At 36.3% G+C, this 26,408-nt stretch overlaps 1 protein-coding gene across 13 annotated transcripts in view; it reads left to right on the top strand.

Moving 5' to 3' along the window:
* Window positions 1-7,746: 7,746 nt before the first annotated feature.
* KIAA1109 (KIAA1109 ortholog) overlaps window positions 7,747-26,408 on the top strand; it is a 215,874-nt gene continuing 197,212 nt past the window's right edge. For 8 of the 13 annotated variants that reach the window (XM_042935588.1, XM_042935591.1, XM_042935587.1 and 5 more), the window contains exons 1-6: window positions 7,747-7,992; window positions 9,454-9,534; window positions 9,845-9,903; window positions 11,021-11,112; window positions 22,675-22,796; window positions 25,698-25,814. In XM_042935588.1, coding sequence (XP_042791522.1) covers window positions 22,700-22,796; window positions 25,698-25,814 — 214 coding nt within the window. In that variant the 5' untranslated portion in view covers window positions 7,747-7,992; window positions 9,454-9,534; window positions 9,845-9,903; window positions 11,021-11,112; window positions 22,675-22,699. Of the gene's footprint in view, window positions 7,993-8,025; window positions 8,556-9,453; window positions 9,535-9,844; window positions 9,904-9,957; window positions 11,113-22,674; window positions 22,797-25,697; window positions 25,815-26,408 lie in introns of those variants that run through there. The other 5 variants (XM_042935582.1, XM_042935585.1, XM_042935584.1 and 2 more) reach the window with 5 other exon arrangements.

Here is a 26,408-nt window from a genome sequence, read left to right as displayed (position 1 = left end):
TCAGGCAGATAATTTTCAGTTCTGCTTCTCTTTCATTGGATACAGATGGCTACTTTTTGAAACTGTCTGAAAGTTGCTTTGTTCAGGTAAGAAGGAAATAACACTGATAGAGAAGAAAAAGTATTTCAAGGAAATAAAAGTGGTAATTATTCCGGTTTGCGTTGAAAATAGTGTCTCTTTCTGGCTTTGAGTTTTATTGCTACCAGTAGGTTCGAATGTCTCTGCAAAAATGGACACTTCTGTTTCCATCTTTATTCTCATAAGTGCTGATGCAATGTCAGCACTTTGGATTTCTTAATAAATCTGACTGTATCAGTACAACATTTTCTACTTAAGACTTCATATGAAAACTCCTTGACTCAACCAGTTTTCAACAGCTAAAACCAAGGCATATTTAGGTGTTAGTTTTACCTTGCTTTTTAATTTTTTAATTTTTTTTAATGTTTAAACGTTTTATTTAAATTCTAGTTAATTAACATATAGTGTAATATTAGATTCAGGAGTAGAATTTAGTGATTCATCACTTACATACAACACCCAGTGCTCATCTCAACAAGTGCCCTATTTAATGCCCATCACCCATTTCATGCACCCCTCCTACCCCCACCCCTCCAGCAATCCTCAGTTTGTTCTCTATAGTTAAATCTCTATTATGGTTTGCTTCACTCTCTCTTTTTCTTTAGACAAGCCATGTTTTAAATATATTTTCTCTCTACATTTCCCTCTTTTTCTGTATTATAGACATATCCTCTGGGAGAATCCACAGGATACTTTTTTTACTGGAGGATTTGTTTCTTTCAATAAATTTATTTAAGTATAGTATAATACCATTTTTTACCTGATTAAAATATATTTGGGCTTTGAATTTGGACCTACCATCAGAGGCAAAAAAAGACTCTTCAATAAAGTCCATTTCTCATGTATTTTTTTAAATGGTATTACTTGTGGAAAAAATAGCCATAAAACCATATTAGAGCAATATTTCTAATCACCTGGTTTCAAAATTTATGGTATTAGAAACTTGTGGAAAAAATTCAAATTGTATACAGAAATATATATAAATTTATTCAAGCAATTAAAATGTGTATTTCAGAGTCCATCAATAAAATTTGCACGTATTCTAGAAGTTAGTAAATAATGTATACGTGTTTTATACATGTAGCAAAAAATGACTGATGTAGTACTGAACTTGGCTGTCTTATTTGCATTGCTTTTTACACTATACCTTTTTAGATTAGGAAAGATTTAATTTTGGGGCACCTGGGTGGCTCAGTCAGTTAAGCGTCTAACTTCAGCTCAGGTCATGATCTCACAGTTTGTGAGTTCAAGCCCCACTTGGGGCTCTTTGCTGACAGTTCAGAGACTGGAGCCTGCTTTGGATTCTGTGTCTTCTTTTCTCTCTGTCCCTCCCCCACTCACGCTCTGTCTGTCTCTCTCTCAAAAATAAGCATTAAAAATTTTTTTAAAAAGGGAAAGATTTAATTTGGAACAAATTAATATATATTAAAAGGAAACACTAGCTCCTAGTCACATGTTTGTTTGTAAGACATCTGCTTTCATCTCTATTGTATACAGATTTTAGACTGCCATATTTTTTTTTGCAAGGAACAAATGAATTAATATGTCTAAAGAGATTAGGAAAAATATATTGGGACATGCTAAGTGCTCAATATGTATTAACTATAGCAATTATGATGATGATGTCACTCAGCAAATTTGAACATGTAGTGTTAGTAGAGAATGTACAGTCCTTCAAACATAAGAGCTGTTGGATTATTGCATTATATTTAAAAAAATTTTTTTAATGTTTATTTATTTTTGAGAGAGAGAGAGAGACAGAGCACGAGCATAGGAGGGGCAGAGAGAGGGAGACACAGAATCTGAAACAGGCTCCAGGCTCTGAGCTGTCAGCACAGAGCCCAACATGGGGCTTGAACTCATGAGCCATGAGATCATGATCTGAGCTGAAGTCAGCGCTCAACGGACTGAGCCACCCTGGTGCCCCTATTGCATCGTATTTCAAATTGAGAAGTATAGTCAACAGCCAGAAGCGCTAGGTAATAGTAATTTTATTTTTAAAGTATTGTTCAGTAAGTAGAAATTCTGATACATGTGTGCAGTATTTCACATTTAAATGAAGGGTGCAATATTTATTGATTTTTAAATACTCTGATATGTTTGTTTTTATACAGATATTCTGTTATCTTAAACTATTCCTTCCTTCGTTTATTGAATAACCATTTATTGAATGTTTACCTTATGCTCGACACAATGCTAGGCCTGAATGGGATGGGAGACATTCCTGAGGAAATTCACAATCTAGCAGTAGGGCAAAAAGTTATTTAGAAACTGAGAAGCTGGAAAACTCTGGGAACATTGTGATAGGTCTTTTTGTAAGTTCAAGGGTGGGTTAACCATCAAACATTTATTTCTCACAGTTCTGGAAGCTGACAAGTCCAGGATCAAGACTGGCAGTTCCAGTATCTGTTGAGGGTCTGCTTCATGGTTTGTGGTTGGCTGTCTTCTCGCTGTGTTTTGTGATGTATCTTAATTGATGAGGTTATAGTAGCTTGACGTAGCTAATTCAGTAGCTCTGATTTTGGGGTGGAGTGTATGGCCAATGCTGGTCAATACCACTGCAGTCCCCATTGCCTTTAGGGGTAAGCATGGGACCCAAGAACAGCAAGTATAGTAAATGAGACACAAGGAGACTTTAGCTGAGATTTCTGGAGAAAAAAGCTCTTGTTCTTTCTGGCAGGATAAAAAAATGGAGAGGGTATAGGACCAGGGGCTCTGCCATTGTTTTACTACCCTCGGAAACATGAGATTGAAGCTAACATAGTGAATGGCCTTTCTGAGAGATATAGCCAAACTGGTCCTGGAGATACATACCACTTGGACCTTCATGCCTGGCCTGAAGCCATTTAATTCTGGTGTTTAAAGTTTATGAGGGCCAGTACATTACCTTTTTTTTTTTTTTTTTTTAATGTTTTATTTATCTTTGAGAGACAGAGAGAGAGACAGAGCGGGAATGGAGGAGGGACAGAGAGAGACGGGGACAGATGATCTGAGGCGGGCTCTGCACTGACAGCAGCAAGCCCCATGCAGGGCTTGAACTCATGAACTGGGAGATCATGACCTGAGCTGAAGTTGGACACCACCCAGATGCCCTAAGGGCCAGTACATTACCTTTACTTAGGCCAACTTATGTCAGTTTTCTATCACATACAATGAAAAGAATTTGAACTTAATATGGGTTAGAGGAAGAAAAATATAACCAGGAATTTTTAGAAGGCAATTATACATTAGGATTTAGCTTTTGGTTTATTCTTGATTGTTATCACTGACTGTAAGTTCCTCAAGGGCAGGGGCCATGTATGCCTTGATTATGTATGTACATCCAGGGCTTAGTCCAGTGTCTGGCATATAGATATTAAATATTTCTTGACTTAAGTGAATTGGAAAAAATAGAGACATGAAAAATCAAAATAGAGGAGACTTTGAAATAATTTTTTCACATTATGACCTGATGAACTGAGATATAGTGATAAATGATTAATGAATTGCAGAAAGACTGTAGCTACAAAAGCAATAAGAGTTTATTAGAGAGATAAGATGCTGTCACTTAGGCTAGCACAAGCCAAGAGAGGGTATGATCAATAGTAAGAGATGAGGGAAAAAATCTCCACCTTTCAGACTTTTCTGGAACACACAAGATCAAATGATAACTTAACAAAATTTTGAAACTTCATGCTGTTTTAAAAAGAATAATAAGAATAAATGAACAAGATAATGAAATACAAAATAAGGGCAGCCAGAGTAAGATATGTGGAATGTATAGTTTAAAGAACTGTAGAAGAATGAAAAAGAGGCTAGTTCTAGGAAAAGATCATGTTTTTCAAATGTCATGGGCTGAAGTGTGTCCCCTCAAAATTCATATGTTGAAGCCTTACCCCACCCCCTACCCCCCCAGTACCTCAGAATGTGACTATATTTGGAGATTCAGACTTTATAGAGGTAATTAAGTTAAAATGAGCTTAGGGTTGGGCCCTGATACAATGTGACTGGTGTCCTTGACACTCTGAGAGCCATCAGGCACATGCTTGCACAGAGAAAGGAACATGTGAGGACACAGCAAGAAGGCAGCTCTCTGTAAGCCAGGGGGAGAAGTCTCAGAAGACACTAACCCTGCTGATACCTTGATCTCAGACTTCCAGTCTCCAGAATTGTTAGAAGGCAAATTTCTGTTGGTTAAACCACCAGTCTGGGAAATTTTGTTATGGCAGTCTTAGCAAACTAATAAATATAACAAATGTAAATTCATCTTGGGTTTAGAGGAAGAAAGTAAAAATTGATAGGAAAGCCAAAGAAAATGGTAGTTATATTTCATTAAATTTTTTTTAAGTTTTTAAATTTTAGTGATTTTTTTATTTTTAGAGAGAGAATGTGCAAGCAGGGGAGGGGGCAGAAGGCGAGACAAAATTTTAAATGGATTGCATGTTCAGTGTGCTGAGCTCAATCCCATGACCCTGGGATCATGACCTGAGTCGAAGTCAAGAGTCAGATACTTACCCAATTGAGCCACCCAGGTACCCCTAAAATATTTTATTTTACTTTAGAGTAGGTAACACATGTACACATTACAAAATTCAGATATTATAAAAAATACACAGTAAAATAGAAATCTTTCTACAAACTCATCCTGGGCCAGGATACCCAGTTAATTATCCTTTCCTTTTCCAATTATAGTCTATACCAGTTTCTTCAGCATTTTTCCATATATAACCTATGCCTAAAAGTAACATATATATACACACATATATGCATATGTTATATACATACATGCATATAACTGTTACTAAAAGTAACATATATATATAAAATACATATACATACGTGCATATAAATGTTACTTCCCACTATGTGCCATTGACTAGAAATTTTAACTCTTGTCCAATTGTCTTTCAGCAGTGTGTTTATAAGATAATTTACAGCTTTGGGGCTGTTTACTTATTACTTTTCATAGGTATATACATATTTTTTGCTATTCACCTTTTTTAAGTTTATTTTCAGAGAGAGAGGGAGGGAGGAAGGGGGAGGGACAGAGAGAAAGGGAGAGAGAGAATCCTAAGCAGGCTCTATGCTGTAGGCTCAAAGCCCCCGTGGGGCTGTAACGCAGGAACCATGAGATCATGACCTGAGCTGAAATCAAGAGTTGGACGCTTAACCAACTGAGCCACCCAGGCACCCCATGCTCTTCATCTTTTTTATAATATCCATAACAGATCATCTCCTACCAGTGCATTTATAGCTACCACATTTCTTTTTGCAACTCTATGGATATTCCATAATTTTTTAACTAGTCTTCTAGAATTGAACATTTTTAGGTTGTTAATTTTTTTATTTTTATGAATGATGTAGCAATGGATAGCTTGTACATTTTGGTCATGTGTGAAGATATCTGTATGATTCATTTCCAGAAATGGAATAGCTGGGTTAAAACATACGAGCACTGACAGCTCAAGTTTATACATGAAGACATTGTGGTTTTAAGAAATTCTTAAATGATAGAGAAATAAAAACCTGAATTAAACATTCAAGCAACTTTAACATATTGAATTTGGTGGCAGTAAATTCCTTTATGTGTTAAAATACAGATAACATGCTGCTTTAACACTGTTTTAAAATTATCTGTAAAGTAGTTGTGGTTTTACATTATTGTATGTTGATGTTCTACAATTCATAAGTTTTTTTTAACTTGGATCTAGTATAGCGTAGTGAAAGATAATAGGTGTTTGAGTTAGACTCACTTGAGTTCAAGCTTTGGTTCCACTTTCTAGTTTGTGTGACCTTGGACAAGTTATTTAAGTTTTCTAAACTTCCTTATCCACAAGTGGTATTTACATTATGGGCTTGTGCAAGTCAAATGAAATAGTGCATATAAGGCATTATTAGCCAAGTGCCTGGCACTTAGCATATTGTTAATTTTTTTAAATTTTCTTAACATATATTTAGTTTTTGAAGCACATTTTATTTTACTCTACTGTAAAACATTTCATGATGAAAATATCAACGTAAATAGAAAGCAACTAAATTTGGATAATTTGGTGGCTGGCTACACCTGTGGATTGTTTTGAACGTAATCCCTCTCATCCTTAAATAATCCTTCCATTGTGCCTGAAACTACACCATTAGAGATTTATTCTGTTCAATCTCCATTTCTTTTCCCCTCTTCCCTCTTAGCTTCAGGGCAATTTAGTTCACTTTTTGAAACTGAACCACATCTAGGTAATTTCTAGTCCAGAGAATTTGTACTGGGACAGTTTCGCTCTTGGGCAAAGTAAGTAGTTTGGCTGTGACAAATTTTAATTCATGTGGGGTTCCTGGTGCCTTATTAGAGAACAAAGCTTGAGAATGATTGGGATTCTTACAGACTTTGAAAGACTGTTGAAATTAATGTCTTTGTAGAAGAGGAGAAATAAACTCTAAAGAGGTAATTCAAATAAGGGTGGTAGGAGTGTCGTGGTAGCAGGTGGAAGCAACTAAGATAGGTATATGTTTTTCTCTTTTTGGCTTCTAGCCAGCCTTTTAAATCATTTCTGCCAGGGCCTCTATTTCCTTACATGCAATAAAAGTATCTTATATGCAATATGGTATCTCACATGTTTAACCTTTTCTGGCTTTATTTTATATTTGGTTTCACATCTGTTCCTTTTCAGGTAAGAGTGAAACTCCCACTTGAAAACCTTAGGAGATATGGTACTTCAGCTCAGGAAGGAAGTCAGAACTAGAGTTTTAGACATTTAGAACTTGAGGCAGTATAAAGTATACAGTAGTGCTTAATAGCATGAACTTTGGAGCCACACTGCTTGGGTTGAAAACCTCGCTTTCTAAGCTATTTAATCTCTTCATACCTTCATATTTATGGTACAGTTTGGCAAGTTATTTAACCTTTCTGTACCCTAGTTTTTAATTTGTGAAATGAGGATAGAAGGGATAATGAGTATTTACCTTGCAGGGTTTGGGGAGGGTTAAATGAATCAATAAATATAAAATCTTAGAACAGCTCCTGGCCCATGCTTAACATTATGTTTGCTATTGCTAGCGTATCACTGTGCGCACTTCTAGTTGTCTTCTGTGCATATTCCACATCTGTCCCAAGCACTCAGAAAGCTTGCATAGAGCTAAGACGGCTTTCCACTTTCCTCTTCTTATCACAATTCGTACATAAGAAGTGTGCAATATATCTGAGATAATTCTCCAACTCCAGAAAGTCATTTGCCTCGGTTCACCCGCTAAATAATATTAAGAGTCTGTTTAAAAATGGTGACCATCAAACCACTTTTCATTAATATAATAACAGACTCAATTGAGTCAATGTAGTTTCATTTCATACAATCAAGCACCTTATATTGATAAGGTCATAAAAATATTATTCTCTATTCCAAGAGGATTCATTTCACTTCATAGCACCGGTTTGATTGTCCTTTTTGTTAACGTCCTGGTCTTATCCGCGCTTCTCGGTCTCCTGGACTCAGGAAGGCCATTCATTGACCTCTCCCGTGGCTAAGTAGCAAGCGATTTTTCCAAACCCGCCCCGGACCTCCGCCAAGCGCCGAGGCTCCACCCACAGTGCGGGGACAGGGGAAGAGGAGGAGAGAAAAGGGGTGGGGCGCTGCAGATTCCTGGATGGGGCTTGGGTGGCGTGCCGGCGCCGTGACGTCTGACGCTACCAGTTGACGCAGCCGCAGCCGCAGCGACGCCTGGCTCTAGCTGGGACCCCTCCCATCCTTCTCCGCCCCTCTCTGTGTTAGTGGCTAGGGGCCCCCGGCCGGACCTAAAGCAGCTGGCCGGGGTAGCGGGGCTAGAGGGTGTGGGCGCGGGCAGAGCTTCCCCGGCCCGGGCCGGCTCGGCGCTGCTGCCGCTGCCCGAGGCCTTTAGCGTCCCTCGAAGAGGCCGGTGCGGTTCCAGGCCGCCCCGGCGCTCGCCCAGGTGAGGGGACGGGTCGGACTGGGCAGGGTTGGGTGAACAGTTTTCCATCATCTCTGGAACTCAGCCAGGTCAGAGTCTGGAGGTTTGGCTTCTTCGCCGCTGTTGCGGCGTCGACTCGTTTCCTAGTTTGCTATTCTTACCTGCAGCACCGGGACCTGTAGACCGGGTGTAGAAGGTCAATGGGAAGGCCTGGAAGAGCCATTACAGTCGATGGTTGGGGGCGCCGACGCCGGAGCGGCCTCTGTGGATGGTGATAAGACGGGTGGGCGGCGCCCACTTGGTGTGTGGACTCCGCGGGCGGGAAGGACAAGCGCACCTGCAGGCTCCGGCTTTAGCCTTGCTGGGAGTCCTTGGCTGCGGCAGACCCCGAACTGCTTAACGTAGGGTCTACTGACCGATGGCGGTGGAGCCTTAGAACCTTCCGCCTTCCCAATCCTGGCGGGACGTGTGTTGTATTGTGAGTTGGTGCTTGCTGAGTCTACACTATTGAAGAGTACATTTCAGCGGAAACAATATCTTACGGTCAAAGGAAGGTGAAGGGAAGTTGATTCTCCTTCTGCAGGGTATATTCTTTTCTCCCCTCCTCCACACCTAACTCCCACCCCCTTTGACCTTAGTTTTGACAGTAGACAGTTAGGGACGCTTGTTAAATGGAAAGAATTCTTGTAAATTTCCTCTGTAAGAAAATCATGTTTTGGTAACTGCCCAATGGTGTACGTTTCAGCTGGTTTCATGTTACTGCTTTCACCCTGTGTATGGCATTGAAGCTGATTTATTCTAAGTTAACCATAAACATTTAATATGAAAATAGATGAATTAACCAGAATATTCATTTTACATAATTGTTGAGTAAGACATATTTTATGTGCATGTTATCTCATTTAATCATCGTAACGATCCTATCACGTTAGGTCTGTTATTACTCTCATTTTATAGATGAACTAAACCGTGCAGCCCTAAAAATCACCTTGTACAAAGTAGAGATGTGATTTAAACCAGGTAATCTGACTCCAGTTTAAGGTCCCATAATCAGTATGCTTTATCATCTCCCAAGTATCTGAACAGTTTGCAAAGTGATTTTCATTTGATAAAAAGTGTGCCAGGTGGTTGGAATAGGAAGGAAACTGAGGCACCATTACTGCCAGCAGAGAACCAACAGTTTGAGAGGACAACTTTTTTAAGGCCACACTTTGAGTATGTTTTAAACATAGGATTTGACTTCTGGAACCTTGTTCTAAAAGCTTTAGAACACTGTAATTTGGAAACCGTGGTCTTATTCTAGTTTAGAAGTATTTCTTGTCTGGAAACTTTAAAGAAGGAAATGTGATATTGGAGTAACATTAAACACTTTCTATGTGTGTGTGCATTCACACTCATGCAATCAAATAATTTATTCTGAAATGGTGCAAATGTTGATAAAGCCAAACTATCTTCTATAATTGGTTAAAATGTTCTTTTCAGGTTTGTTAAGATGAAACGCTGCAGGTGGGCCTTCTGAAGACAAGGAGAAAGAAAACACTGCAGACTCTGGAAAAAAATTGAGTAAATATTTTGGCCAAGTTTTTAAAAAAATAATTTCCAATTAAAGCTGAGATAGACGAAATCTGACTTTCTGCTTCAGTTGTGTTTTAAGCTGCTTGAATGGTCATAGAATGAAGGTTGGGGCAGTATATAACATGACCTGCCATTCATCTTACCTCACTTTTGAATTGTTGATATCTGATTGACAATTAAGTTGTGTGCTTAGCTTGTATATTGGGAGGAGAAAGCCAAGGGAAGCTTTGGCTTAATTCTCTATCAAGTGTTAACATTTTTTTCTTTCTTTTTCTTGCTCATGCCCATGTTATAAAAGGCTTTAAAAATAAATGAAGAAAATTAGTTGACTTTGGTTTGTTCTTCACAGGATACTAGGTATGTTGAAGTCAAGTATATTTTATATTATGAGTTCTATGGAGATTAGTAGAAGACAGTTAAACACGATGAAGAAATATTTAATTCATTTCATCAATATTTATTGAGTACCATATTTCAGGCATTATTTAAGGCTTTTAGTATTAGTGTTCATCATGGCCCTTGAGAATACTAGAGTAGTGAATTTTGCCTGGAAGGTAATATTTTTGTGAAATATACATTTTTTTATTTCTATGTGCAAAGATGTTTTTGGTTTATATAAAAGACTAGAAAACAGCACTGCCCATATGGTAAATGTTTGTATTTATAATAAATCTTTCATAATTTTAGTTAATAAAGGAAGGTACTCTACTAGTGCTACTCTAAGGTACAGTGGGATACTAGGATTCTTCTAGACTTCATTTCATCATATTTTTTTTCATGTTAAAGATAATGATAGAATTTCAAAAATTTCTTGAGAGGTTAAGAAAATTAACTCTTTAATATGAGAAAATTTCAGGCAGTTTATATATAACGAATAGAAGTGACATGGTCAGGCAACAGTCTGGTGATGAGTTGGAGGGTGATGAGTTTGGCAGAGTGGTGATCATAAGAGGCATTGTAATAATTCAGGTGGCAAATGAGAACCAGAAGTACAGAGATGCAAATGGGAATTAAAGATGGAGATGGATTAGATAGATGCAAAGGAGATGTATTGAGTAGGATTTTGGGCTTGAGAGAAAGTTGAGTCTGGGTAATTTTTAGCTACTGTCATATGCAAGCACATAATAAGTGTATAATAAACATTTGAAGGATAAAGGAACTGATATCTGATATCTGGCTTGAGAAACTGAGTGGATTCTGGGACCATTTACTGAGGCAGTATAGGAAGAACAATAGATTGGGGAACATGGTTGTGGGGCTGTTGTTATGAGGCATCTGTGACTTGCAAGAAATGTCATTAGGAAGCTGGATATAGATCTCAGTTAAGAAGATCCCGCTGGGGATATAAAATTTGGAGTCTCAGCTTATAGATGATGGTTAAAAGCAATGTGACTAGATGAGATCACTCAGGGAAAAAATGTAGAGTAAAAGAAAAGAAATGCGGATAGGGAAGACTAATAAATCCCTATCCTAGAAGGAAGACACACCTCAAAGGAGATGAATGAATGGATAAGGAAGCAGGAGAATCACAGAAGTCAGTGGAAGAACTGAGTTTGGAGAAAAGGAGTGAGTATTAAACACCTTTGAGATATCAGATAAAATGAGGACAAAGAAAGTATCTATCAGACATGTCAAGAAGTTGTTGGGGCACCTGGGTGGCTCAGTTGGTTAAGCATCTGACTTTGGCTCAGGTCATGATCTCTGCATCAGGCTCTGCTGACAGCTCGGAGCCTGGAGCCTGCTTTAGATTATGTGTCCCTCTCTCCCTCTGCCCCTCCCCCGCTCATATTTTCTCTCTCTTTCTCTCTCTCTCTTTCTCTCTCAATCTCTTTCAAGAATAAATAAATGTTAAAAAAAATTTTTTTTAAAAAGTTGTTGACCTGAGCAAGAGCGATTATATGGATGGAGCCAGTTCACAGTGGTAAGAGATAAGGAAATTGAAATAGGTACTGTCATTTACCTATTTCAGAAAGTTTGATTCTAAATTGAATAGAGAGGGGATCACTAGATATATGAGTTTGAGAGTTTTTGTTTTTTAAAGAGTATTTTTTTTTTTTTTTTTTAATTTATTTTTGGGACAGAGAGAGAGCATGAACGGGGGAGGGGCAGAGAGAGAGGGAGACACAGAATTGGAAACAGTCAGAGTTTTTGTTTTTTAAAGGTACGAGTGATATGATTTATAATCTTTATTTGCTGAGGATAAAAAAACATCAAAAATAAAATTTGAAGATAGAGGAGAGAGGGACAATAATTAGTGAAGCAAGGTCACTGACTAAGCTGGAAGGGATGGAAAATGAGGATGCAGGTCAAGGGTGCTTTAGATAGACTTCTGAGACAGGAGTTAAGGAGATGGTGATGATTACGGATACAGATGAATATGTAGAGGCAGGGTAGGGGTTGCTCCACAGAGTCCATGCAGGAGACTCTCACTTAAAGTAGAGAGAGGAAATGGTTCATTCATGGGATTGGTAATCTTCTTGGTGTGTTATTGCTGATTCCTCATCTTTTGGTAAGTTGGAGGAGAGTAGAGTGCATTAGTTTAGCTTAACATGACTGGTATGAACTATCAGAGTAGAGATAACTTGTAGTTATCTTGCAAAATTACTTTTCACATACTTTGTATTAGTTATCTATTGCTGAGTAACAAATTATACCTGAACTTAGTGGTTTAAAATATTTACTATCTTAGTTTCTGTGAGTCTGGATTTGGAAGCGCCTAAACTCAGTCCTTCTGGTTTAGGGTCTGTCATGAGGTTGCAGCCAAAATCTTGGCAGGAACTTCAGTCATCTCAAGGCAGGAACTTCAGTCATCTCAACTGTGGCAGAAGGATTTGCTTCCATGATGGCACACATACATGTCTGTTGGCTAGAGGCCTCAAAGCCTCACCATGCCGATCTGTCTAGGGCTTTTATTTTATTTATTTATTTATTTATTTTTTTAAAATTTTTTTTTTCAACATTTTTAATTTATTTTTGGGACAGAGAGAGACAGAGCATGAACGGGGGAGGGGCAGAGAGAGAGGGAGACACAGAATCGGAAACAGGCTCCAGGCTCCGAGCCATCAGCCCAGAGCCTGACGCGGGGCTCGAACTCACGGACCGCGAGATCGTGACCTGGCTGAAGTCGGACGCTCAACCGACTGCACCACCCAGGCGCCCCTGTCTAGGGCTTTTTAAATGTCCTAACAAGGCATCTGGCTTCCCCTGGAACAGATGATCCAAGAGAGAACAAGGAGGAAGCTGTGATGCCAGTTTTGACTTAGTTACACACCATTGCTTCTGACATACTCTTTTACAGCTGTATCACTAAGTCCAGCCCACACCTGAGACGGGAATTAAGTTCTACCTCTTGAAGGGAGGAATGTTAAAGAGTTTTTGGACATTTTAAAACTACCATACATTTTATCAATTGTCAAGTTCTTTAGGGGCAAAAAAGCTCTTTAAAAGTCAGTGAATAATAGCCTTTATGATCAGGTGAGAGAGAGGTTCTAGAGGAGTGGGAGGTGGTTAAGTTAGATTTGGTTCGCTTTATAATTTGGCCTTTTTTGCTGCTAATCAGGCTGCACAACTTGTGTTACCACTCAGGGTTATTTAAAAAAAGTGCTTGTTGACCCTTGACTTAATAGAGAATCATTTTAGGTTAAAAAAAAATGCCATAGTGGGCAAAATATGAATTTTTTATGCCAAAATTTGAATTTTGGTAGCATTCATATTAGCTTCTAAATGTAGAGGTGGGAGGAAGGATCTCATTTTTCATATAACGAAACTTAGAACTAAGAGATAATTACTGGGGCCTTAGCTGTGTTTGTGCTTAGCTTCTCAGTGCCATAGTTTTCTCGTCTTTAAAATGGGGAATTGTTAATGAGTAGTTATTTGTGACAATTAGATGAGTAAATGCACGTAAAGTGTTTAGCACTGTGTCTAGCACACAGCAAACCTTGAATAAGTGTTGTAGCCATTGTTATGATAGCTATATTTTTATCATTTTAATGGTGAATTAATACCATGGAATGAATGTTTCAAAGGGTAAGAGAACATTGACCAAAATGTTTAAAGTCTGAATTTTAGATTATTGATCTGTTTGTACTTGGTCACTTTTTATGTATACGTAAAGTATATTTCTATTCATATCCATTTAAAATGCTGAGTCTCATATCACCAGTAGTACTGTATGCGTCATATCCACATAAAACTTCCCCAAAGCAGACTTCTTTGTTGTTTTACTTACATGAAAGTTCAGTTTCAGTTGTAGCAATATCATCAGCTCACAGGAATTGGCTGTTAAATGAATCTTGTGGGCTCTTAGGGTAGCAACATGCTAATAAGAAAATGTTTTCTTTGAACTTGATGTGAGGAGAGTGTTGGTAAACACATGTGACAAGTTTCTCCCTCTCCCCACATCCAAAGACCCTTTTTGGTTGGGTGAATAGTTTGAACATGTATTTGGGAGGGTTTCTGACTGAAGTGACATAAGGTAGAAGATAGAACCTTAAGACCCAGATAGGAAAATGGAAATAGATTTATTACAAAAATCTTTTAGAATTTTACTTTGCTGGTGCTTTTTAGTGTTATGCCTTCTGGTATATTTTTAATCTAAATGAAAGTTGATATATTGAATTCTTGATTAAAAGAATTGAAGGAGGGGCACCAGGATGGCTCAGTTGGAGTGTTCGACTTCTGCTCAGGTCATGATCTCAGGGTTCATGAGTTCAAGCCCTGCATCGGACTTGCTGCTGTCAGCTCAGAGCTTGGAGCCTGCTTTGGATTCTGTGTTTCCCTCTGTCTTCCTTCTGTCTTTCTCTCTGCCCCTCCTGCTTGTGCTTTCTCTTTCTCCCAAAAAATAAATAAACACTTAAAAAAAAAAAAAAGAAAGGAAACTTGCAGAATGTGTTCACTAGTCAGTACAAAATGAAGACAAAACCCCACAACCAGTGAATGGGAAGTAAAAGTAGGAGGATTACATCTTTCACTTGGCAGTTACTATTGAGCTCTTTGCATTGCTGATCATGTCAAGGAATATGTTGAAGGTAGAAATTAGTTCTGGTGGATTATTAAAAGTGGATTGTATTTAAGAATCATGGTTTCTTCTAGGTTTGGAGAATTTGAGGTCTGTTCTTTTTACCCTATTACTAGATATGTTTTCTACAGATTTTTAAGAGATTTGTTTTGCTTTTAATAAGTACTTAGGTAAACCAGCATAAATTTCTGTCTATAGCAGTGAGGTGTGTTAAAGTGCAACATTTTTGTTGAATGATATGATTTCTGAGATGTTAAAAATTCTTTCATATATAACATAAAGAACAGTTTTTGTAGCATAGATTACGTTATTAAAAAGTATGTTTAGTTTGCAGATTTTTAGTGTTTGAATTGTCACTCACCATATCTGAATATTTCTTTAGCAATAGTTGCCTGGTAACTAGTGTATTTTGGTACTTGATCTGCTTCTAAGAATCATATCATATTCACTGTTATTTGTAGAACTATGTTATTCATATTAACTTAATTTCTTGATTGTTATTTGTGCCAACTAATTTTTTTGGTTATAAAATTCTGTTATTTAGTTAAATATATGTATTTTTCTCATATATTGTAAGGAATGAAATGCATTTTAGTCATTGTCTACTGCTATGCATTTTATTTATTTTTTTTAGCTTTCACCTTTTTTGTTGAGCTGATTTTTTCTTAAAGAACATTAATGATAGTAGCTTAGCACCACTGCTGTAATGTGTTTCTTGTCAAGCACTGTATGTTAGCTTGTTTGCTTCATGTTTTTAATGCCTTGAACATCTCTTCAGAGAAGAGATGGCCGTTTGGAAACAGGCTTAAAGAGATTCAGTAACTTGCTCAAGCTATCTCACAGCTAAGGAAGGTATTGAAGGTATTGAAAGGGTAGAGCAAGCTTTCCATTTCAAATCTGACTGTAAAGCCTAGTTCCAGTATACCAGATGATTTCTGTTATTTCTGATAGAATGTTATTTTACCATTTAATTCTGTTGGGTTTTGGAGTTAGTTTAATAGTGAATTGTGTTTGTTGCACTTGGAATCCTGGGACTGAAAGGAACCTGGAATGACTTTCTCGGTAGAGATGATTATATACCTGGTCTAACTTAAGAGGATAATTGTCTATCTTGTTTGTTTAAATGAACAGAATAGGACATTATAGATTTTTGTTTTATTTTGAATTTTAAGAGATAATATTGGTTAATACTCCCCTTGAAGGGATGGATGGTGGAATTTAAAGCCTTGTATCCTGATAGGTAAAATAATTTAGTCAGATTGGGCTTTTCCAATCACTCTATGTTTAATGGGTAATAACAACCTTGTTAATATATTCCATTACTATCTTGTAATATAAAATTTACATATTTATTTTATGTGAGATATTAGTTGTAGTAAGTACTTCCCTATTTTATATACTTTATTTATGAAGCATCATGGAATTGGAAAGTCATGTGTTTTAGGCCGTTTACCTTTAGATTGGTGAATGGTCAGTGTTTAAATGAATAGCTCAAATGTTCTAATCATCCTTGAAACTTCATTTTGGATAAAAATGTTGTCGTGACCTGATTTATGTTTTACTTTTGTTTTGGGATGTCATTATGTCATAGTAGAGATGAGCAGTCTGTTCAGACAGTTCATTTTTATTGGTATTTACTTAGATATTTGGGTCAGTTATCTGGCTTCTTAATTTTAAGGTGGACATAAATGGCTTTGAAATGGGGAACTTTTACAAAAGTATCTCCAGATAATTTGTTACATATGAGCAGAAATTAAACAGTAACTGAAAAATTCTCAAGTAAGTGTATGTATGTAACAGTTACTGTAGATCAGTAAAATTGGCCAAGGGTAAGTGCTTTGTCCTAATAGGTGTTTAATTTTACCTGATGGTAAAGAGAATATGAATATTGATGAAGGTCAGAGGAGAGCTGTAAAGTTCATTTATTTTCCAACTTTTAAAACTCATGCAGTTTCTTTTATATAAAAGGAACTGAGGGCACCTGGGTGGCTCAGTTGGTTAGGTGTCTGATAATTGATATTGGCTCAGATTATGATCTCGCGGTCCTGAGACTGAGTCCTGCTCTACACTAACAGCTCAGAGCCTGCTTGGGATTCTCTCCCTTTTCTCTCTCTGCCCCTCCCCTGCTCGGGCATTTGTGTGTTTGCGCTCTCTCTCTTTCTCTTTCTCTCAAATTAAGATACAATACAATACAATACAATACAATACAATACAATACAATAAAAACATTTTAGAAAAGGAACTATAATTAAATGCAGAGAATTTTGATATGATGGTCTGAAGATACAAAGAATTGTGATTTGTCTTTTTATACAAAGAATTGTGATTTCATTGTTGTGTGAGATTTGATTAAACTTTTTTCACATTAATTGGGTTGTTAAAAAGTTGAATATCCTCTTCTTAAACTCAAGCAAATGAAAACCAGATTTTCTTGAGAGTGAAAAGATCACTTAGGAATCTTTTTGGCTCTGGGTACATTGGAATACTCACTTATCATTTTTTTTTTTTTTTTTTTAATACTCACTTACTTTTGGCGATAGCTCATAATTATGTACTTTCATGATGATGTATTTATTTCATTCATTTCTGAAACAAGTATTTATTGAGAGACTTCTGTATACAGAACTTGGTTAGATATTACGCTTAAATGGGTAGGGCAAACCCATCCTTAAGAACATTTGTCTACCAGGGGAGACTTCTAAAGTAATAATTGTAATATGGTACGATAACTGCTAAGATACAGGTATTCATTCAAACAGCCTTTTTTTTTTTTTTTAGTATTTTCTATATTGCCAGACATCGTACTAAAAAGGTTATTGTAAATATTCCAAATCTTATACTTAATACTCAGAATTCCTTAGCTGTATTACAGAATTTTTAAGCTCAATAAATATTTATTGAATGAATAAACAAAAAAATAGCTCAACATTATCAAGCAACTGTCTTAACTATGTTGTTCCAAAAAATCAAAATCAATATTTACTTTCCTATGACAGTACCCAAGAAAGCTCTGTCTCTTCATAACCAGATCTTCTCACATCATAGGTAATGTTATATATAGACTTGTTCCAGTTTAACCCTGGTATAGGAAAACCTTATACCTGAAATCCTGTGTCAAATTATGGGATGATATCTCTTCTTTTGGAAGAAGGTAAACTAACCAGTGCAGTGAAGTTTTCTTGACAAGCTGTGGGCAGGTGCACAGATCCTCCAGTTCCTCCCACTCACCCCTTTTCTGAGATGATAAATAATTATTGCTGAGGTAGGGTGGAATTGGGGGACTTGGGGTAAGCTGTGGTGATGAAGGCCCTCTTATTCATTATTTTCTTTCACCAACCTCTTAGGGTCATTCTTCTTACAGTTGTCATAAACACAAAAGCTAAAAACTAAGAAAAATAGAAAAGGAACAGGTACTGTAGAAGTTATGGGACTAGTGCCAAAAAACTTGGAGTAATAAGTAAAAAAAAAAAAAAATGAAATAGAAGAGATTTTAGATAAATATGAATTTGGCTTTTTTTTTTTTAATTTTTTTTTATTGAGAGAGAGAGAATCCCATGAGGGAGGGGGAGAGAGAGAGAGAGAGAGAGAGAGAGAGAGAGAGAAAGAAAAAGAAGTGGATGGAGCTCACCTGAAGAGGGGCTTGAGCTCACCTGATGCGGGACTCAAATTCATGAACCATGAAATCATGACCTGAGCCGAAGTCAAATGCTTAACCAACTGAGTCACTCAGGCGCCCTGAATTTGATTTTTCAAAAATCTATGGAAGCCATCAGATTCTTTCATCTTTCTATCACCAGATCTCCCCATATCTTGGTCTTTCCTTTCCCTTCTTCCTGTTCAGATGAAGGAAATGTTTCTCTTTCTGTCATATATATATATATATATGTATAGAGAGAGAGAGAGAGAGAGAGAGAGAGTATATTCCTTTTCTAAAGGAGAGTATCTTCCTTTTCTAAAATGTTTTTATTGTATTGTATACAATATATATGTGTGTATATATACATACATATATATGTATATATATATATACACACATATATGTATGTATGTATATATATATACATACATATATGTGTGTATATATATATATACACACATATGTATGTATGTATATATATATATACACACACACACACCCCCTGAATTAAAGCAAACTTTTAAAAGATATTAAATATTTAACACTGTGTCCTTCAAATGGTATGGTTTTATGATCTCTTTATTTTATTTTTTAATTTTATTTATTTTTTTATGATCTCTTTAAAGTACAGAATCATTTTTCATGTAAAAGAAAGCTATCCTCAGATTTAATAGGACTGGTAACAAACAAAAAAAAATAGTTCCTTAGTTTAGGTCTTCCTGGAACCAATACCTGGATAAGGAAGGACTCAAGTACAGAAGTGATCGTAGGAAAGACTGGTAGGAGAATGGGGAAGTAAGAAAGGAAAGGGATTGAAGTCAGTAAAGGGCATTATCCTAGCAGTTACCACTGTGGGCATCTGGAGCTCACTACCATTGGTGAACTCTTGGGAAACCAAATGGAATATGCCTCATGGGCGTATGGGTGGCTCAGTCGGTTAAGCGTCTGACTCTCAGTTTCGGCTCTGGTCATGATCTCATGGTTGGGGAGTTTGAGCCCCGCATTGGGCTCTGTGCTGACAGCGTGGGGCCTGCTTGGAAGTCTTTCTCTCTCCCTTCCCCCCCCGCCCCCCTTTCTGCCCCTCCTCTGCTCTCTCTCAAAAATAAATAAGTAAACTTAAAAAAATACTATGCCTCAGAGTTATCCCAAATCAAGAACAAAGAAGCTGCAGTTGTGTATCCACCACTTTCCTAGCCGTCATTGATGTTACCTCTTTGGCATTTCTGGCTTGCCCTGAGTATAAGCTGAGCATGTTTCTGCAGTCCAAAAGCAGCCCTCAGTAAAGTATTCAGTTGTTCCAAATGAGCAGTCATCTTGTGCAGAGATGAATGCTAACAGTATGTGGGCAAGGCACCAAAAGCATTGGTTGCAATCAGCAAATATTTATATGGTGTATTATTTACTATGTGCTGGGTGCTATTCTAAATGGTTTACATACATGAATTTATCAGTTTTCACTATTCACCTCTGTCAGGTAGGTACTATTAGTGTTCTTGTTTTACAGATGAGGGAATAGAGCACAGAATGGTTAGGTAACTTGCCAATGGTCACACAGCTATAACATTAGATCTGGTAGTTCTCACTTAGTCTAGTATAGAATCCATGCTCTCAATCCACATAATGTCCTGTTTCTGGAACAATATAGTCTGAAGCAGGATCTTTGGATTCTACTGTTTTTTCTTTGATGAGTGCCTCCTCCTTCTCCCTTCCCCAATCTCTCTTAATGTTCTTTATGTCCTTTCTTGATGAAACTTACTTGTCTCCCCTTTCTAGAACAGTATATATTCCTTCCATTCTTACATTCAAGGCTGTCAATTCAAATAATTCTTGCTAAGGTGATCTTTCTGATGTTGTGATGAAGTTTGAGTTTGCTCAGTATTTGCACTTTAATTTTTTAAAAAGCTAAGTATTTAAGCACTGAAGAAAGACATGATGCTAGAATGACAGATGACTGAGTTGTTATTTTTGGGTTGGGAGACACCTATTTCTTGGTTGGTTATAAGAAGAGGTCAATAGATGTATGCTTGGGCAAGAAAAGTCTCTCACCTGTCATTTCCTATCTTCTAGTTACCAAATCTCCCTTTTTCTTTTTAAATTATGGAAGTATTATATGCCAGTCGTAAAACATTAGACAATACCTAAGTGTCAAGAGTAAAAGTGGAAGTCCTGTTTCACTGTTTCTTTTCCTTCCTCCTAAGTCTTTCCCAATGCTCTCTCTAGAGGTAACGATAATATGGCTTCACTGTTTTTGCTGATTTAAAAAAGTGCGTATATATACACACACTCCATATATGTGCACATAAATACATATGTGTGTATATATATGGTGTCTATATGTAATATACATAATGGATAGTCTTTTTTTTATGTTTATTCAGTTTTTCTTGAGAGAGAGAGACAGAGCATGAGTGGGGAAGGGGCAGAAAGAGAGGGAGACACAGAATCTGAAGCAGGCTCCAGGCTGTGAGGTGTCAGCACAGAGCCTGATGTGGGGCTCGAACTCACAAAGTGTGAGATCATGACCTCAGTTGTACGTTTAACCAACTGAGCCACCCAGGCACCCCCCTTTTTTTTTTTATAAATATTTAAATTTTGTTTAATATTTATTTTTGAGAGAGACTGAGAGAGAGACAGAGTACAAGCAGGGTAGTAGTGGCAGAGAGACACAGAATCTGAAGCAGGCTCCAGGCTGTGAGCTTTCAGCACAGAGCCCGACGCGGGGCTTGAACCCATGAACTGTGAGATCATGACCTGAGCCAAAGTCGGACGCTCAACCGACTGAGCCACCCAGGCACCCCTGGTCTTTTTTCTTTTAAACATTAAGTGGAATGCTATACATTTTGTTTCTCAACTTGCTCTTTCCCTGCTAACATTACATATATCCTGGACTTTTCTGTGTATCAGCCCATATAGAGCTATCTCATTTTTTTAGAAAGGCTGCATATTATTTCCCAGTAAAGTATACTATATTTAACTATTTAATTATTTTCCTATTAATTGATATATTTTTTCAAATTTTTCAGTACACTGTGTAATGCTGTCCAAGTTAAAGTATACACATTCTTACAGTATTTGAATAAATTGTTCTTTCCAAATGTAGTTTACTCCCCAACTGTGTATGAGTGCCCATTTTCCCATACTTTTGCTGAAGTAGTTGTTTACAGTCTTTCTAATTTTTACTTATATCACTATTGGGTGATTGTCCCAATGGTTAGTGATACTATCTTTCTCTGTAAATTGCCTACTTATATATTTTGTTCATTTGCCTATCATATTATTTATATTTTTTCCTACTAATTTGTGGGATGACCTCCATTTCTGAAGGACCAAATTAAGATTTTGAATTCTGTCTCTAAAAGTAATGTAAGTTATGTAAGTATTAGATGTTTGATAATTTGATTTTTTTATGCCAGTGAGAAAGAAATAAAATAGTTTGAATGTAGTATTTGAAAAGATTTTACAGGTAATTCACTTTGAAAAGTAATCATTTTAGAAAGGTATTTCCTAAAATGGTGGTAGTAGTGGTGGTGTTAAATTAGGAACTTTGATAAATCTCTAGTTTATGCTCTGTTTGCTTTGAGCTATTTCACATTTTCATGTTTTTCTTTGTCACTAAAAACAATAATTGCCACAATTTCTATTTTAATGTAGACAGCAGTTTTGAATATCATGGATTTCAGGAAGAATAAAGAGAATATAGATGAGTCATGAAAATATTGAGGGGTGTCTGAGTGGCTCAGTCAGTTAAGCATCCGATTTCGGCTCTAGGTCATGATATCACAGCCCATGGTTTGAGCCCTGCATCAGGCTCTGTGCTGACAGCTCAGAGCCTGGAACCTACTTTGGATTCTGTGTTTCCTCTTCTGCTTGCGCTGTGTCTCTGTCTCTCTCTCAAAAATAAATAAGCATCACAAAAAATTTTTTTAAGAAAATATTGAGAGAGCTTGTCTTAAAACATGTAGGTCAGATATTTTCTTACATAATAGATAAAAATACCATTTAAAATGATGTAATACTTGAAAACAGTGGCTGTGTTCAAGGCACTGTCACTGGTATTATGGATACAAAGATAAATAAAACAATCCTTACTGATCATAATATATTGGGAGAGAGAGAAGCAAGATAGATTAAGTTCAAGTTATGTGTCTTTGGGAGGATGCTCAACTGACTGAGCCACCTAGGTGCCCATCCTTTAATTCTTTTAATCAAGAATTCAGTATATCAGCTTTCATTTAGATTAAAAATACACCAGAAGGCATAACACTAAAAAGCACCAGCAAAGTAAAATTCTAAAAGATTTTTGTAATGAAACTATTTCCATTTTCCTATCTGGCCCTTAAGCTTCTCTTTTATCTTCTACCTTATGAACTTTTACTTTTATTAAATTTACCTTTTTTCCTGTCTTAAATGATTTCCTTTGCAGTTTAATAAATCTCTGATTCTAAATTTAATATATGAACTCTTTGGCCTTTAGATGCTGCTCTGGAAAAACTTCAGTAATGGATCAAAGGAAGAATGAGAGTATTGTTCCTAGTATCACTCAATTAGAAGATTTTCTTACAGAACACAATTCCAATGTTGTTTGGCTCCTTGTTGGTAAGTAGAATATATTTTCTTGTATTTTGTTTTTTATGTACAGATTAACAACTGTCACATTTTAAGCAGTAATTAGCTGAAGTTGAAATGCTTACACTACCATTCTTTTATTTTTTGGAAAAAAGGTTTCAATCTGTATTTCTATGAATATTTCCTCTGGCAAGTGTTCTAGAGGGCTCTTTTTCTTAGGTTGCCTCCTTTTGTGTGAGTTAGGGGAGGTGGGAGGAGAAGAAAGACATTGCAATTAGTTTATCTTTCCTGTCGCAAGTCCGCTCCTTCACCAAACCCCATCTCAGTGCGTGCACGTGTGTGTGTGTGCGCACACACACACACACACTTTTTTTTGTTTTATCATGATGAATCCCTATGGTAAATATGTTTTTATAGCAAAATAAGAGTGTATATGCCTAGTTAATCTCATCTCTTTCCTTACTCTTTATACTTAACAGTGGGCTCTGCCAGTAAAAAAAAAAAAAAAAAAAAAATTGGGGGCTAATACTCCAGCAGTTTCCTAGGTACATAGAAATAATACAAAACAGTGTATAAATCAATGGCAAAGAGAGGGAGGGAAAATGAATGAATGAATGAATATGAATAAGAGGAAGAGAATATTGTGGGCTGTAACTGCCCAGAAAGTTTTTGTGGATTTGAATTTTAGCATAAAAATTAGAAAGGTAGAGAGGAAAATAGAAAGGGTAAGATGGGGTAAGAAGGGAAAAAGAGGGTAATGATATTTATTGTGTATCTTCTGTGTGCCACATACCACTGGCATTTTGCATATGTTGTCTCAATGCTCGGAGAAGACTTAAGGTAGGTATTATTCTTTTCCTTTTAACATGTTGGAGAATTGAGGCCCATAAGGATTAAATAACTTACACAGGTTACATAGCTCCTTTTTTTCTGAGTGCATGCTTATGTTTCTTTCATGACACCACAGGACGTGTAAAGAAATGGGTAGAGGTGAAGTGTATATGGAAGGAATTATGATTTAAACTTTGAGTTCTGATTTTTTCTAATTGACAGAAGTGCCCTATTATAAATCATTCATTAAAGCCAAAAAAGTAAAATGAAATGCAAAATATTAATATGAAATAGAACTTCATAAAAGCAGCATTGAAAATTACCTTTTAGGTTAATTATGGTAGAATTCTTCCTTATTTCCTATCACCGTCTTCTCTTATTACCTAGAATTTCTGACTTTTTTCTGTTGTGTACAACTCCTTTTCTTAAGGAAAAAACAACAGCAACACCCAGAAAGACATTGACTATTTACTCTTGCTGTTTTACTAAGTGGCCTCATGATATTGAAGGGGTTTGAGAGACATGATAGAGTGAAAAGGCCACAAGTCTCAGGTTGTATAATACTAGAAGCATACTTTCTCAGCAGATACCTGTTGCCTTTCCGAATGACCCACAGTAACCTGCTGTCAATACAGTGATTTACAGTAAAAATTAGTACAAAATGTTTTTAAACTTAAAACATAATGACATATTCAAATCACTATTTTGTATACCTGAAACTAATACTATATTATGTGTCAACTATACTTCAATAAAAAAACCCAAAACACTTTTTTTTTAATGTTTATTTATTTTTGAGAGAGAGAGACAGAGTGTGAGCAGGGGAGGGACAGAGAGAGATGGAGACACAGAATTCAAAGCAGGCTGCAGGCTCCAGGCTCCACGCTGTCAGCACACAGCCTGCTATGTGGCTTGAACCCATGAACCATGAGATAATGACCTGGGCTGAAGTCGGACGCTTAACCAACTGAGCCACCCAGGTGCCAACTCCCCCCCCCGCCCCCCAAAACACTTTTTACAAACAAAAATACAATGACATATCATCAAAATAACTTTTCAAAAGAATTGTTCTAGAAATAATATTTGCAGACAAATCATAGCACTTATTACATCAGAGCTGTTACCGTCAATTTAAGCTACCCTGAGAAAATATATTTTGATTCTCCGTGACTGCTTGGTTTTATCCATATTAAAATAACCTTTTTAAAAAGTTAGGAACTTAATGTGCTGTTGCTAAATGGTGATACATGTTAAATTGCTTTACATTATTTTGTCCTAATTTGGAAAATAGTTATACTTCTAAAGTGAATAAGTAAAAGGAAAGGTATTATCAAAAACTGCTTTCTTACATTTTAATTTTTGTATATTAATGAACTAGGTTCTTTGTGGGAATATTCTGAATCCTGTAAGTGACTATAAACTTTTCATGAAAAATTGTCAAATTTGAAATACCATTTACTGTAGCATATTCACTGGCATTCTTTAAAAGTAGGTTATTGTCTTATCTATTAGAGCAAAATAGCATAAGGTGGCCTGTTTAATATAGATATGCCTTTATGTAGAGTAAAACTCTCACTTCTTTACCTTTTATTAAAAAGCAGGAACTATTGATTAAAAAAAAAAACACTGCTTTTTCTCTGATTTAAAAAAATCATTGGTTTTCATTCTTTTTAAATAACTGTAGCCTTTAGGACACAGCTTGGGAATGAGCTTTTAGCCTAATAAAGGTGGACATTTTTCAGAATATTTAGAAATAAGGGCTTTCTCTTTCCAGAACATCTTTATATATGTTTAATAACTAAAACAGTACAAAATAGAAAGAAAACAAAAAAAGGAAGTATTTCTTTAGTTAATCTGATTGGAATATGTGCTTTTCTGGCTAATACGTAAGGAAAAATGAGGAAAGATGGATAAGGTAGAGTCAGTATCTGGTGTTAAAAATCCAAGTATTAAATTCTAAGAGGACATATTACTATATAGAAGAAAGTCCTATCATTTCTGAATGTAATGATCTTTTACTAACAAGTTTTTATTAAGATATTAAAGTGATTGTAAAGGAAACTTATAGTGAGATTCTTTTGCATTTTTTTCTCCCAACAGCTACCATTTTGTCCTGTGGATGGATTATTTATCTCACATATTACAATTCTCGAAATGTTGGTCTTATTTTAACATTGGTTCTTAATAGATTATACAAACATGGGTATATCCATATTGGTAAGTTTGAGTAACACTGAATTTTTTTCTTCTGCATAACCTTGAGATTTATATTATAAATTTATATTTTATAAGTGATCATCAGAAATTACCTTTGTTTTATGAATGTTAACCTAACTGGAATTTCTCTCACACAGCACTCTATGACAGAAGATAAATTATCACTTGGTTAGGTTCTTTATCGCATTCTTGTTTCTTAAAGTGTTTCTATAGTAACTTTTGGATTTTTTTTTTTTTGCTTGTAAAAGATACTTATTAAAATAATTGGAAAAATATAGGCACATATAAAATATAGAAATAGAAATTTCTTAGGATACTACTATCCAAAGAAAGTTTCTAATGCTCACTGAAGTTTTTGCCGTTTTTTTTTTTTTTTTTCTTTCAGTAACTTCTACTTAAAAAAATCTATAAGTTGGAATCATTTTGTGCATTTCATTTTGTGGTCCACATTATTAACTTAGTAATGACTACTTATAAGTGGGAAGTTTTCAGATTCAAGGGTCTATCAGGAACCAATATGTTTTAGAAAGCCCTCGACCAGTGGGAAAAAGGGTTGAGAGGTCACTGACTAGAACCATCCTAACTTTCCTTAGA

Source organism: Panthera leo, chromosome B1, assembly GCF_018350215.1.
Source record: "Panthera leo isolate Ple1 chromosome B1, P.leo_Ple1_pat1.1, whole genome shotgun sequence".
NCBI lineage: Eukaryota > Metazoa > Chordata > Mammalia > Carnivora > Felidae > Panthera > Panthera leo.
The sequence above is the reverse complement of the archived record's forward strand: the minus strand, read 5'-3'. Positions and strand labels throughout refer to the sequence as shown.